At 43.6% G+C, this 15,727-nt stretch overlaps 2 protein-coding genes across 2 annotated transcripts; both read left to right on the forward strand.

Annotated features, from left to right (window-relative positions):
- The first annotated feature begins 351 nt into the window (after window positions 1-351).
- On the forward strand, window positions 352-9,366 carry LOC133124066 (P2R1A-PPP2R2A-interacting phosphatase regulator 1-like). The gene is made up of 10 exons (XM_061234923.1): window positions 352-1,414; window positions 1,856-1,934; window positions 2,188-2,241; window positions 2,590-2,633; window positions 3,306-3,360; window positions 4,815-4,916; window positions 5,425-5,510; window positions 5,777-5,841; window positions 6,224-6,314; window positions 6,728-9,366. Exons 1-10 carry the CDS (start codon window positions 1,170-1,172, stop codon window positions 6,852-6,854), a joined length of 948 nt encoding a protein of 315 aa, XP_061090907.1. The 5' UTR covers window positions 352-1,169; the 3' UTR covers window positions 6,855-9,366.
- Window positions 9,367-10,516: 1,150 nt separating this feature from the next.
- LOC133125243 (uncharacterized) lies at window positions 10,517-15,111 on the forward strand. The gene is made up of 4 exons (XM_061237012.1): window positions 10,517-10,614; window positions 11,358-11,392; window positions 12,510-13,291; window positions 13,675-15,111. The coding sequence occupies exons 1-4, from the start codon at window positions 10,580-10,582 to the stop codon at window positions 14,290-14,292; spliced, it is 1,470 nt and encodes a 489-aa protein (XP_061092996.1). The 5' UTR covers window positions 10,517-10,579; the 3' UTR covers window positions 14,293-15,111.
- The last annotated feature ends 616 nt before the right edge of the window (window positions 15,112-15,727 follow it).

Genomic DNA, 15,727 nt, shown 5'->3' on the forward strand with positions numbered 1-15,727 from the left:
TTTAATCTGTGGAACTTTGTTCAGGGTGAATCGTGACATAGCCTACATCTTTAAGGCGTGCCAACAATAGGCTAAGTGCTACTACGTTATATGAATTTGAAAATAAGCGCATAGTTTAGCTATAAGTTAACGATTAAATGAGAAGGCGGGCATGCTGACGTAAAAACCGTGCCTCTCCGGAAATAACTCTAAAGAGCAGCTTCCATTGGGTATCATTGCCATTCAAACTGGCACACCGGCAAATAAAGAAATCTTCATTGGGCAGTCATACGATCAGTCAAATGGGCACGCAAGCGAAGGGGCGGGAAGTTTGGTTGAGGCAGGATTCTTGATGTAACGACAGGCATTCAAGTGGTAAACAGAACATACAAAGTACAGCCTCTGCAAGATAATTTCGATGTGATTTAATTTTATTCTCAGGCGACTATTCACTGGTACAGATGGAGAACGCGTAGTGATCGAACAGAAATTAAACCTTGATTGTATCGTGTTGCTGATCTGCATAAGGATATACACACTGCTAATCTTTACTAATAAGCAAATGTGTTTTGGAATTCTTATCAATGACAAGCTAGCTCGCCAGTAACTACAAACGAAAATTAAAGCAGGTTGTATTGTTGTTATCTTGTTGTTATTGTGTCTGAGGGATAACCTAGCTAGACAGCCCAGCAGCTAGCGTTGTGAGGCAGTCTATCAATAGCCGATTCTATTTGGTTACTTTCTGTCGTATAATCTTGAAAATGTAATGCTAGCTAGTTGATGTCATCTGTATTGGTGCACGGGTCATAGTTGGCAAGAAACTTGCCAAGCGAACTTACTAGCTAAGGCTAAGAGTTAGGCTAACAACAACAGTTCATTGTCGCAATTTACTGTCAAGTCCAACCTAACTATTCGGCTGAAACCGAAAGGTTCACCTGATGGCCACGTTATTACTGTTACCTATCATTGGCTATATAATTAACAACAAATTCATTTTTTCGCATAAGGACTAGCGAGATAAAAGTAAAAAAAAAAGCATGAAACTTCATTTTCGTTTAAGAGCTGGTTAAGTTCGCTAACTCGAATCTGTTGGAACAGAAACGAAACCTAAGTTCATTTCGAGCATTGGTCGTCTTGTAGTAAAAAATAGCTGGCTAGCTAGTTAAAACTGAGAGAAAACATGAAGATCCATGTCTGTATCTCTTACTCTGTTAAATTGTAGCAACTCTCTATGTAGCTGGCTTCTTAGTCGCAGAAGTCAAATAATAGGCTACGCCGATAAGTTGGCACTTGTGAACCCGGCAATAGCTCTGAACACGTCTGGAGTAATGCAGCAGGAGACCATGGAACTGGACCTAGTAATACCAGCATCTCTGACTCAAAGCGATGGGCACATGAGACGATCCAGCAGCGCCCCGATGATAAATGACCTAAGGTTTTGACTTGATATATTGGCAGACATATTTATTTATTTTTAATACATGCATTCTTAATCATACTTGTTCTAGAAAGCCTTTTCATATTTAACTTGTTTTGTATCGACTGATGCGTATATATAACACATCAAACATTGACACTGGGTTTGTGAAATTAAATATACCCCCGCCCAGGAATGTGAACAATGGACTACTAACACACCTGTCTTTCTCATACTGCCTTACAGTTTGTCGTAAAATGCTCCCACCATTGATCAAACTGCACGATGACCAAGGCCGTGCCTACTTTTCATAGCCTAAGTTAATAGATTTTATTATTTTAGAAAAACATTCCCGAAAGTTTTTATGCTTGCATCTCAAAAAGGATGAATGACTAGTGATGGCCGTGTTTTCAAATCAGGTTTTCTTGAACTAATTCCATTCTCTTTTCATTTTGTCAGTGACAACGCTCAGGTGTTTCACCGGGAAGTTCTCCGAGTCCGCAGAAACAGCGCTACGGTCGTGAACCGGCCCTGTGTGGTATGAAGCTTTCAAAACCCCTGGCTTTTATTTTTATTCACTCAAATGCTCCTGCCTCTCCCAGCACGCGTTGCTGTAGCTTTCAACTGACAGAGGATCCACTCTGTTAGAGACCAGGCTTAAATGGGACGACTGTTATGTACAATCTTGAAGTACTTAATTTGAATCCCGTTTGAGCTGAGAGGTTCTGGTTTGCAGTGTAGAATTTGTCGTTGTTTTGTCTTTTGCCTGTGTAAAAATAATTATTTTGCAGGTTCCTTCGTCCCCCATCCGGATCCCCAGCACCAGACTCCACCAGATCAAGCAGGTATGTGGGCGTACCCTGAGGGAAAATGCATCTCCAGTGTAGCAGCTAGCTTATGTTTTACAAGATACCTTTTTACAAATCTGAGTTTAGGAACAGCTGGTCCAATTATAATGCATTTGATGTTGTTACATCATGAATTTCATCCCAGTACACTGTAGAAAACCTCTAAGGCAGGTGTGTCAGCTCTTATCCGAAAAGGGCCAATGTGGGTGCAGGTTTCTGTTTTAGTGCAGCATCAGGTGTCTCGGTGCTGGGCTAAAACCGAAACCTGCACCCACACCAGCCAGTTTCAATTAAAATTGGACTGTGAGGTTTGAGGCTTAGCGTGAGTTTTCTGTGTATCTCCAGGAAGAGGGTGTTGATGTGATGAACAGGGAGACAGCCCATGAGAGGTGAGTAGAACTCCTTCTGTAGGTTTCCCAAACCTCAGGAAAGGAAACCTTTGTCCAGTGGGAGACGTGGTCAACTTTTTATGTGCAGGACCGAATTAGAGTACTGACTGGTGTGTGTTCCCTTGTAATTTGAGGATATATTATCTCTTACAGTACATGCTACAAATTGACTTTGTTTTTGAGTGAGTGTAGCTAAAGTATAGTTGTATAACCAGTTGTATAGTGTGTAACCAAATAATAGTTATGAGCATCGAGTACCCGCATCACCCACAACTGAGATGTTGTTTTTTCTTTAACTCTTCCCATCCTCAACAACCAAAAACTAAAAAGTGGACCGCAGCAGCCAATTACATGCTCTGTAATGCAGGGGTGTACTACTATGATCCTAAAACATCATTGGTCTTTCTGTGGATCCATTCCGTTGGACAGTTTGATCGACCATCAGGAGTGTAGATACTCATCGTCTGCTTGGTGAACCTCCATCACATGATCACCTGCATTCATTAAGCTTAATTAAATTATCATACAGTTAGTACAGTACAGATGTATTGATTAGAACTGCAGAATCAGGATTGGAGCCTACCCCTGTGGTAATCTGTTCTGTTATTGCAGAAGGTGTCTTTTTTAGAAATGTATGACATTTTTTATTTAAAGTGTTTTCTCCGGTTTTAGGGAGGTGCAAGCCGCCATGCAGATGAGCCATTCATGGGAGGAGACCCTCAGTTTGGTACGAAACGATTCGCTTTGACCCTGATAATTTCTGTTCTAGTCCCCAACCTCCCCACGTCTGCAGTGTTTATGTGGTTATTATGAATGCACATACATCTATATCAGCATACAAATAACTCATACATGCATTAAAAACTAGAGGATGAAAATGCTCTCCTAAAAATGTGAAAAATAAGATGATGAGGTCCATGAAAATGTCCCTTTTTTAAAAAACTCCTACAGGTACAGTTAATGCTCCAGTGAATTAGTGCTCCACTGGTGATATCCAGACTCAGATATTTATTCTTGGCCTTTTCTTTTTTCAATAACTCTCTTGAGCATTCTCTCGGCATGAGTTGGAGAAATACATAGTCTTTGCCAGACCTCAGTGTCTTATTTTTGCAGTGTGAGGGCAGCGTTTCCTTTTCTTGTGCAATTACTTTGCACCTTCAGCAATAACTTTTTATTGCAATTTTTTGCCTGAGCACATTTACTTTCTACAATTTTAAACTGTTGTTGCAAACAAGTGAATAGGTTAATCTGTTGCAGACTTTACCAATGGTCTTGTCTTTGGAGATTAAACTCAAAAATTTGATATGCTTAGGCTGTGCATTGAGACCAAGCACCCTGATTCTTAAAAAAAAAAAATGTATTAGTCATTTTGATTTTGCATGCATCTTCGCAGTTTGTCTGTGTGTGATTGGAAGGCTGTGCCATCAGGACCTAGGGGGCGGCCTGTAGCGTAGTGGTTAAGGTACCTGACTGGGACCCGCAAGGTCGGCGGTTCGATTCCCGGTGTAGCCACATTAAGATCCGCACAGCCGTTGAGCAAGGCCCTTAACTCTGCATTGCTCCAGGGGAGGATTGTCTCCTGCTTAGTCTAATCAACTGTACGTCACTCTGGATAAGAGCGTCTGCCAAATGCCAATAATGTAATGTAATGTAATTGGGTAACTTGTCTTGACTTCCCGTCCTGCATGGCCTCAGGGCTGCAGCAGTTCCCCGTTCTCTGCGGTAGGGGAACGCGGGCCGTTATGGACATGCTGCAGTATACCAAACAGAGTGAAGCACCAGTCTCTCGAGAGCGAGCTGAGTTGGTAGTGTAATACTCCGACACTCAAGGCCTGTGTCTTGAATTCTAATGCTCGCTACGGAATGTAGAATCTCAACAGTGTTGATGACTTTGCCCGGACTACAACTGTCCCTTTGTATTGTGAACTATGCTGTCTGTTGCATCTTTCACACTTTTTTTTACAATGGATCATTTTACGTTTAACTTGTGCACATTCATACACAGCCCGGCCTGTTACTGGACCATTGTGCGTGTTCGTGTCCAGTAAATGAACTAGCTATATTAATGCATATTTTACAGGGAGCACCGTGGTTAAAACATTTAATGAATGCTCTATGTGGTTTAATGTCTTTCTGTAGTATATGGACAATAGTTGTATCCTCTTTTATTCCCGTCATCAGAACGATCACGACTTTGACAAGTCCTTGTCGTCTTCCCCAAAACGGATCGACTTTGTCCCCGTGTCACCCGCTCCATCCCCCACCAGGGGCCTTGGGAAGAAGGTGGGGGCTACCTGCAACTGGAGTCTCTTTCTGCATTCTCTCTCACTTTCTCCCACTCTCGCACCCTCTTTCTCCACCTTGGTGTCCCTGAAGCATTTGTTTTTTTGCAGTAGATGCATGTGCAGGTATGCTTGTAGCGTAGTGGTTAAGGCACATGACTGGGACCCTGAAGGTTGGTGGTTCAATCTCCGGTGAAGCCACGATAAGATCTGCACAGCTGTTGGGCCCTTGAGCAAGGCCCTTAACCCTGCATTGCTCCAGGGGAGGATTGTCTCCTGCTTAGTCTAATCAACTGTACGTCGCTCTGGATAAGAGCGTCTGCCAAATGCTAATAATGTAATGTAATGAGTAAGGCCCTTAACCTCACATTGCCCCTGCTTAGTCTAATCAACTGTGAGTCACTCTGGATAAAAGTGTCTGTAAATAGCATGTAATAATATATAACAATAGAGGTAAATGTATTCTGTCTTAGGATACTGTCCCTTACGCTTTGCTTTTGGTTCTACAGCAATGTTTCTCTCCATCTCTGAAAATCCTGGTCAACAGCAAAGGGCTAACGTCTAGCCCAGTTCCCAGCCCCACCCATCGATTTAGGTGAGTTTGTTTCCCCCCTCAGGACAGGCTTGGATTTCAGCTGGAGAAACTGCACTGCCTCCATTACTCTGTGAAATATATTCTACACAAATGTATTACCAATTCACAGTTGTGTGTGTGTGTATTCATGTGTATATATATATACAGTAAGATGGCAAGGAATAATTTTGTCAAATATTTTGTTTTGCTTGTTCATTCGGTGTTATAACCGCTGGCTTGTGTTGCTATGGTGACTGTTTGCTTGTGTTTTGCTTGTGTCTGTCCAGCCGGAGGAGTCAGAGCCCAATCAACTGCATCCGGCCCAGTTTTCTGGGGCCTCTCAAGAGGAAATGTGAGTTCCTCCCCGAAAACATACTGTCCTAGTGAGGACGCAGGCTTCTGCAGAGGTGCTGGAAAACTGTCACTGTGATGATAAAGGAAATATAATCTGGAAGTGCAAGTTGGCTTCAGATTTCTGGAATTTCATTCAGTTTCAGTTGCCAATTTCAACCTGTTTTCATTCAGTTTAAATGGTTACAAAAAGAAGTGAGAGTTGTGCTGTCTGTACAGGTGAAGTGGCCATTTGACTGACTAATGGCATATGACATATTGCGTCCTCTTCCGAATATTCGCATAACAGTAGTTAGTGGAAGCGCACAATGATTCACATTTTCTTTTGCCGGCCTGCCCTTTTGGCTTAACATTTGTATGGAAATGTAACGTGCGTCTCCTAGGTGAGATGGAGGTGGACAGCCAGCCGAAGAGGCTGTTCCAGGGCAGCATGGTGTCCCCGGAGGCTTCTCCGCCGTCAGACTTCAGCTCCTGGTGAGACTCTTCTTCCCCTCTTCCCCTCTCCCCCTCTCCCCGTTGTGCCAAGGGGTTAGATCAGGGGTGGGGAAACCCTGGTCCTGGAGAGCCGCAGGGTGTGCTGGCTTTCGTTGTTACTCGCCCCTTAACTGCTATCATTGATCAACTCACCTCACCATGTTTCCACGGGTCTGAATCGACTGCTGAAAACAAAACAAAAACCAGCCCCCCCCTGTGGCTCTCCTGGACCAGAGATGTTGACCCCTGGGTTAGACTGTTGAATTTTGTCTGCAAGTTGATGCAATCTGATAATAACCTGACGTGCCTACTGTACAAGCTTAAATGAAGGCTTTACTGGGTTTGCGTTTGCGGGTGTTGGTTTTCTATTCTTTCTATATTCTGAACCCGGTTTTTAAACCTTTTTCTGCCAGTTTGACCCCTGATGGCAGCCTCAGCAGTGTGGGGTCTTCGTCTGGGTCTCCCGCCAAGATGGAGGGGGTGTCTTCCTCCCCCAGCTCTTTGTCTTTCACCCCTCTGCGGGACATCTCCCCAAAATGAGAGGGGGGTTCAGGATGGGACCAGGCATGGCAGGGATCAGGAGCTCATTCACTGCTTTATATTTTTTGGTTCCTCGCTTCAGTTGCTGAGATGGACAGTTATAATGGATTGGTAAACTGGGTAAACATGATCCTTGGTCACCACTTCTACCCCATGTGCCATATTTGTAAGACTTTGGAGCTGGAGTTTGTGAGTTGAGTTGGACAGGCGACAGTTAACGGAGAAGGTCATCATCAGCTGCTGTGTTTGGACTTGGACCCTTGGGGCTTGAGCTTCTTCATAGATCCCAGACCTTGGACCCTTGGGGCTTGAGCTTCTTCATAGATCCCAGACTTAAGTCCTCGCCCCCATCTCAACCATCGCAGATGGAAAGGTTTATTTTTGGTTTTAAGAGTTTAACTCTTAAAATGATGAACTGCTTTTGTCAAGATTTTATGTTCTTCTGATTTACCTGCACAAGGTTCCTGCCGGTATTGTGTGAATTAACTTATTTGTTCATGTGTGTATTTTTTGTATAAATGTACACTCAGTGAGCACTTTATTTTATACTTATTGGTCTTCTGCTGCTGTAGCATATCCACTTAAGAGGTTTGACATTTCTGAGATATTCAAACCATCCTCTCTGGACCAACAATCATTCCACGGTCAAAGTCACTTAGATCACAGTTGGTCTTAAAAATAGCTGAAACTCTTGACCATGTCTGCATGCTTTTATGCATTTAGCTGCTGCCACATGATTGGCTGAAATATTTTAATTAACAACCTGGTGTACAGGTCTACCTAATAAAGTGCTCAGTGAGTGTATATATGATCAGATGTATTACTCCAACAGTAATGTTAATAATATCAGCTCTGAAGTGATTGCTGGGTCAGTGGAGCGACAGCAAAGTGACATTCGCATCCAAAGGTTTCGCAGGAGTCTTGTGCGTAACATCCGTCTTTCTGAAATGTGGAACCAAGAACCAAGCACTGTGTCTTTGGAGAGAACTGGGATTGTATGGTCAGTTCATGTTTGATTCGGCATGTAAACTGGTCCTCAGCCATTCTGCTCCGACACAAGTCGACCCTGTACTAGGTGGCCGGTTAAGACAAGCCTGGACTCCTGTTGTTCCAGAAAGGCAGTAAACATGGCATCAAGGTCATTTTCACTCATGTCAGGACTTGAACACTACAGAGGGACAGTCATGCTGGGGAAATGACTTAAGTGCTGCAAATTGTGTTAGACTTAAGATCAACCATTGAAGTCTGCTGAAGTTTTAATAGTTGCTGCTCTTTTTCCCATGAGAATAGAAAATAGTCACTTGATTTCCATATTTTTCTCATCTTTATTGAATGATCCTGTTTTATTTTTATTTTTGAGGCAGGCTGTTGAAACGATCTTGAACTTTTCCTGGCATAATTGGTGATTAATGAAGTCCCTGCATAGCTTGTTAAAGGCTTGACACTGACAGCAGCTAGCTAATGACTTTAAAGTGAATGCACTGTAGCCATGGAAACAAACATCGGAATGGTGCTCTTCTGAGTGAAATGGGTCTTCTTGGTGTTTTGCTTTTGCTGGTAAGAGAATCAATTATTCAATGTATTTTTCTTGGAACTGCTGGAGCTAAATTTTTTTATTACATTTTTTCCCCCTTGATTGGCAAGAACAGTGTTTGCTCCCTGCAGCTGTACATAGATATTGAGATTGCAACAAAGGAAGGAAAGGGGTTAATTCCAAACATAAACCACACGATCTAAAGAAGTCATGTTTCGGGAGCAACACTGTAATTTGCAGATTCAGAAATTCTCTGCCATTTAGGACACAAAGTGAGCAATTGTAATGTGTGTTGACAGAAAAGGAAAATCGGTCCACTTGTTTGGTTGTATTTTCAATTTGAGTATTTGAAATGCTTTTATACAGCTGTATTTTTGTAAGCAGACTGCTTGTGTCTCTGTTTCCCCTCAAACTGTGTATATGGGGTGCTACCTTGCAACTGCACCCATGCATTTTCTTTGTATGCATAAAGATTGTAAAGTTATGTTTTTAAAATGATACAAGTTTGAGGGAGGGATTTTCTTATTTTAATTGTATAAAGGAAAGTGAACTTTTGACGCAGCTGCAATTAGTTGACTTGGCAAATATAATTTTTCCCTTTTGTAATCAGTTTGGGGGAAAGGTCTGTGAGTCTATTGCTGTGCTATCATTGCTGGAATGTTTTTTTTTGTTTTTTTTTCCTTCTTGTTTGGTCCTGTGGACTTGCTCGATCTATGTTTGATAAACTGTACATTTCTCTCTTTTTTTTGTTCATTAATTGTTAATGTGTCCTAAAACTGAGAGGATAGAAAAGATCTGATGGGCTGTTTTGTGAAGTGAGTGAGTATGTATGAGAGAATCTGTTCAATGAGAATCAATGAAGCTGCTTCTGTTTGTTTGCCTTGTCCCTCAGAGGAGGGAAGAACTGTCTCTTCTCTTTCTCTTCTCCTCTCAGTTCTGTCTGGGGCAAAAAAAGAATAAATTATTAGTTGTACAGTAGTTTAAATCCATGGTGTTGTTTGTTGCTCCTGGCTGATACAAAATACTTGTTTGATTGTTTTGTTTCTTTGTACGTTTAGCCCTTGCATTTGAGAACTTTGTGTAGCACTGAAAAGAACTGTTACATAATGTACTACAGACATAAGGGGACTTGCATATTGGGAAAAAGGAGGAAGAATTCCCTCCTGCTGAAATCAGTATTTTAAAAAATGTTACAATTTTGTTGCTTTATATCTTTAAAAAGCACACACACCCAATAGCAAAAGTATGGAAAATTCCTTGGAGGATGCAACAAGCACTTTATTTACAACTTTCACAAGCACAATTTCTGTACAAGGAAATCAAATGCGTGAGTGACAAAGAGAGATGCTTTTTCTTGTCCCTGAGTGGCGATTTAAAAGTTAAAAGGAACACTGGCAAGATTCAAGTGTGAATGAATAAGTAAAAAAGAAAAAAATATTTATATAAAATTGCCAGAAAGATTTATTTTCAGAATAAGAAAAAACATGTGTTTCTGCTCGATAACTGCACACATCACTGCATCACAAATGGAACAACTAATCCAGGCTATGTCCCAGATTTGGATAGCTGTTCCAGTTGTAATGCGGTTCTGTGGAGTAGAGGTTTAAGCTGCTCAGCGTTTGCTACAGACTTCTGCCTGTGAAGGCTAACCCTCTAAGGACAAATGTCTGTGTCTCAGACCATATCAACATGGCTTCATGTTAACATGCTAATTATAAGCACATTAAAAGCGAGTGAGGCTGGTGCACATCATGCTAATTTCAAGGGGTAATCAGTCCACCAATTATAGTAAACAACCAAGGGAGGCAGGGTGTGTCTATGTTTATATCTATTGACTGGAAAAATAGTTTTACAAGTTTTTTGTAAAACCTTCATTTTCTATAAAATAGTAAGTGCATTCGTGCTTTTATTGTTTAGGTATTAGTTTTATCGTAATGTTTTAGTGGCTAGATAAATTAAACAAATATATCAAGTGGGCGGGGCCACGAAATGCCCCACGTGGGGAAAGTTGCCCGGAGATGATGGAGAGATTTCTATTGTAGTTTGCCGAATGTTAATGGGGTCGCTGGGTTGTAATTGGGAGGTGCAAGACTTCAGCGTGCTGTGGAAGTTTAAAATTTCTTCACTGACGGATCGGGATTAGCACACCTGTTCTTGATGAGCTGACAGGCAAAAGGTGGGGCATGACTGTATGGATTGTTTGCATAAAGAGAGGAGTCCTTGCGAGTGAGTGATTTATTTTTCTGTCATGATCTTCCCGGCAATTGTCTTTTTGTCGAGACTATTGTAGAGTTATGATGATAAAAATATATTAAATGCGCACTGCCTTAATACGCTAAGAATAGACGAAAAAATGTAATAAAATCTTCATATAAATGCAATTTTTTGGTGATAACTGATATAGCATATGTTTGTAAAGCTCATATTCATTATTAGCAATTATTACATTCTTCCAGCTATCACGACGAATAAATAGCATAGGCCTACTGCATATACCTGATCATGTAGATTTAGTTTTAAATTGTTCATCGCGATATGAATGAATGTCTGGTACTAAATATAGAAAGAAGCTAAATTAAGTGCCAGAAGAAACAAACAACAAATAAATAAATATATTTCTTAAACTCTTAGAAATAGCTGTTCTCGGGAATGTTCCCTACAGACGACAATAGCTTTTATATACTTTTGAGTCCTTCTCTTGGGACAATAGGTTATGGTTCTTTTCTAAACCGACTGACAGATCATTTACCCCCACTTATAATGAAACCAACTTGTCCTTCAATGGGGGTGAATGGCCGTAACGGCTTTGCGCGCCCACGGGATGACTCACCAGGGTACCGTTTTGTTTTTTGATAATCCTGGCGCGGTGGCGACCATTTGTTTCATAACTTAAAAAAAATATTAACAGTATATTTTGCTCTTTATAGCAACCCTTTGCTGCTCTATCTCATGCCCTGTTATTACTTTAGGTCCGAGTGGAGCCAGATGTATCGTGGAGGCTTTTGTAAGTACTACAGACTAGAGTGTGCATGAGTGCTGTGGACGTTTTTAGGACAACAGATGAAAGGGCTGGCATATCTGTATAAAGGCATTGTAGTCACTGTGTGTGTGCGTGTGTGTGTGTGTGTGTGTGTGTGTGTGTGTGTGTGTGCGTGCTAGAATTGCGTGACACACAAGACTGGGTCATGTGTGGTGGGTGTCAGGAATTCCAGACACCACCAATACTCCACAGGCCCAGAGGTTTAAGGAGATTTAAACTTCAAAGCCCTGTGCAGACGGATGCAAGAACTGAGGAGGTGTGTGTGTGTGTGTGTGTGTGTGTGTGTGTGTGCGTGCGTGTCTGTCTGTGCGTGCGTGTTTGTTGGGAGAGGGTTGTCAATAGCAGACTGGATTGAAAATCTGCCATGAAATAGGAGGGTGGCTGGCCCCATGGGACCACTCTAATTCTCATTCCACTCTAGTTCTCATTCCATTCTAGTTCTCATTCCAACTATAATTGCAACTGTGTAGTTGTAGAAAGCTGTTAAGTGTTCTTAATTAAGACATTGTAATCTCCGTTGAAAGGTGTTTTCGACTTGTAAGGCCATATTATGTTTGAAATACCAACGTATGCCTTGAAGAATAGTTATGGCTAGTACCTTCCTTGTGTAGATTCAGGGAAAAAAATTTTATTTTGTATGACTGTTGATTCACCTTTGTTGTTTACAAGGCCTTACTACTTAATGGCCTAAAAATGGCCTAAAACCACTTAATTGTGGGAATGTTTTTTGCTGTGTAAATGTGGGTGTGAGAACAGCCAGCATGAGGCAGCATATCCGGGCTGACCTCAATCTCAAAATAAACCATGTACTCTCAGAAATAAAGGTGCGAATAGTACCTAAAAAGGTACAAATGCTTGTCGCTGGGCAGTACCCTATTGGTGCACAAAATTGTACCAGCAATGTATAACTAATTTGTACCCTTTTTATTTCGAAAATGTACTAATTTGTACCCAAAGAGAACATTACCTTGAAGAACAAAAATGTACCTCCACTGTCGCTTTATTTCTGAGAGTGTGTGACAAAAACTCCAAACATAACATGTGTCTCTGTGGGGCGGGGCTGTGGCTGACTGGTCCCCAGGTGAGCCGAATCCGCAGGGCCGCCCGGTGACTCTGCACCTTCTGGCCAATCCGGGCTGTGGGGGCGGGATCCAGAGGACGGTGCGGTTGGTTCTGCAGGCCTTGGTCCCGTCCCCGCCCGCTCCAGCGCTGATTTGGGTGTCGGAGCGCGAGCTGCATCGAGACCCCCCCCACATGGAAGCTGTGCCCCCCGGGCTCCCCCCTCAGCCCGCCCTGGTGGTGGTGCTGTTCCTGAGGGAGGAAGAGGAGGAGGAGGCCGTGGGGGAGAACCGTGCGCTCCGGCTCCTGCGGGCGCACCTGTCTCGTCCGCCGTGGCGGTACCACCACACCGAGCTCCTGCCCCCGCACAGGCGAGGGGTCCGCCCGTACCACCCCGGGGGCCAGGACTTCTACAGCCTGGGAGGGGCGCGGGACCTGCCCCTGTGGGCCGTTCGGCAGGTGCACTACGGGCACGAGGCGGTGCGCTACACACTGTACTGTCACCACGCCTCCTTCGCCCTTGCTGTCGCGCTCTACGCCGCCATTTTGGGCCGGCAGCCGGCCGCAGAGCGGGACGGGTTTGTGTGTTTCTCCCTGTTCCACCCCCGCTCCGGGTGCGAGGTTCAGCTGGCCCTGAAGCGTCTCCCCCCTGAATCACGCCCCTCCCGCCTGACCTCTGCCCTCCTGGAGTTCAGGGTCAGCGACCTCTGGGCCCTCCTCCCACTTCTGCCCCACCCCTGCACCCCCATCAGTGGCCTCCGCTGGCAGACTCGGGACCACGATGGGAACAAGATCCTACTGCAGGTTAACAGCACTTTTTAAAATTATTTTTTGCATGAAAGGAATGTGTATTATGTAAATGCTTACAAAAATTTAATATCCGGTTTTCTTTTTTATTTATATTTCATCAGTTATGAAGTGTGCCTATGCAACAAGAGGTATTATTTTTAACAAGCATAAATGTGTATGTGTGTGTTTGCACATGCGTGTGTGTGGGCATGTGCATGTACGTGTGTGTGTGCGCATGCGTGTGTGGGCATGTGCATGTACGTGTGTGTGTGCGCATGCGTGTGTGTGTGCGTATGTGTGCATGTGTGTGTGTGGGAATGTGCTTGTACATGCGTGTATGTTTATATGTGTGTGTTTGTGTATGGTTGTGGTTGTGTGGGTGTGTGCTTGTGTTACAGATCAGGGAGCACTCAGCTGTGGAGTGCGGGAGTGGCCGTGTTTCTCTCCACTCTCTCTGCTCCTCCAGTCCCAGCTCCCTGTCAGAGACCTGCTTTCAGCACTGCGCTCAGTCCCTGTCAGAGACCTCCAGAACACACACCTGCTTTCAGGACTGTGCTCAGTCCCTGTCGGAGACCTCCAGAACACACACCTGCTTTCAGCACTGTGCTCAGTCCCTGTCAGAGACCTCCAGAACACACACCTGCTTTCAGGACTGCGCTCAGTACCGGACCTATAGGTGCCAGAGAGAGAGTGCCGTTGGGTCTCCTTCCTCTCCGGAGGTCCTGCGTGGAGTATCTTTCACCTCCTCTTCCTCCTTCTCCTCCAGCCCCCCGGGGTCCCCCTCCTCCAGCTCTGTGTCCCCTCACCCGCTCCCCCCGTGCTCCTATAAGGCTGACCCCCGGTCAGACTGCCTCACCCTGGGTCACCAGAAACAGCCAAGTCCCAGGCTTCTGATAGGCCATAGCGCATTCAGGAGGGTGTTGCCCTCGGCAACAAACTTCCAGCCTATCCAAGAGCAGAGGACAGCTTCCCCCTGCCTGTCGCCTGGCTGCCACTCAGATGAATTCTACATTTAACCACGACCGGGGGTTGAATAACCGCAAGAACCAGCAGACTGCATTTTATCCGATGGAAGAACATGGGACATTTAAATGCGCATTATTTGTTTTTTCGTCTTGAATGACGGAGATATTTACATTAGTCCCCATTGTTTTCAGTTTACATTATTGTCCCATTGTGGTACATATGCATTACATTACATTACATTACATTAATGGCATTTGGCAGACGCTCTTATCCAGAGCGACGTACAACAAAGTGCATACCCATAACCAGGGACAAGTGCGCTGAAAGACCCTAGAGGGAAGTACAATTTCAACTGCTACCTGTACAACAAAGATAAGGACCAGGGCCCATTTGAATTTTTTTTTTTTTTTAAACAAACAAATAAACAAACAACAAAACAAAAGTGACCAAACTTAACTATCCAAACACTGCTTACCTAGCCAACTAAAAATACCGATACACAAAGTAAATCACAGAAAGACAACAATTAAGGTTCACAGGGAGGTAGGGAGGGACGGGGAGAGGTGCTGCTTGAAGAGGTGCGTCTTCAGTTTGCGCTTGAAGGTGGAGAGAGATTCTACAGTTCTGACCTCAACGGGGAGTTCATTCCACCACCGTGGAGCCAGAACAGACAGTAGTTGTGAGCGTGAGGTGGAGGTTCGGAGAGGGGGAGGTGCCAAGCGGCCTGAGGAGGCTGAATGAAGAGGTCTGGCAGGGGTGTAGGGTCTGATGATATGCTGTGGTGAGTCCGGCCAACTGTTCTAAAATAGTATGAACAACAGTATAGATTGTCAAAATGCAACATGTGTCAATACAACCAATGCACCAATACTCCCCCCACTCAACCAACCACACATTACAACAGTGGCATGCAGAAGAGCATCTCTGAACACATACCGCGTCGAAACTCTTAAGTAGATAGACCACAGTAGCAGAAGGCTTAATAAGTTTAAAGAATAAGTCTAATAAATACCTAATAAAGTGCTCACTGAGTGTAAATGGTGTGAACACCCATTTGGAAAGAATGTATGGCTCTTTGGAAGGTGCTTTTTAGAGGTGTAACTAATGTTCAGGGGAAAACATTCTACAGTGCCTGTTGTGCTTTCCATTGCCCAATAGCCCAGGCATTCAACTATATTATACTCCCCCCACTGAAAGCAACTAAATACAATGATATATTTGGAAAGTTATATTATGTTACACTAATCTATAGTCTGAACTTTCTTATCTTATAGATTTGTGGACCTGTTAAAAACAACTTTTTACTTGTCCAACGCCCTCAATTCCTCAAATAAATCCTGTCGGAGTTGAGTGCACTGCACATTTTATATTTATTTACTACCCCCTGGTGGCCATTTAGTGGTATTACTAAGAACATTTAATTGTGGGAGAGATGGATTAGATTAGAATATTGAACACACACCACAGAAGTGAAAGCACTTTCAG

This window comes from Conger conger, chromosome 3 (genome assembly GCF_963514075.1).
Source record: "Conger conger chromosome 3, fConCon1.1, whole genome shotgun sequence".
Classification (NCBI taxonomy): domain Eukaryota; kingdom Metazoa; phylum Chordata; class Actinopteri; order Anguilliformes; family Congridae; genus Conger; species Conger conger.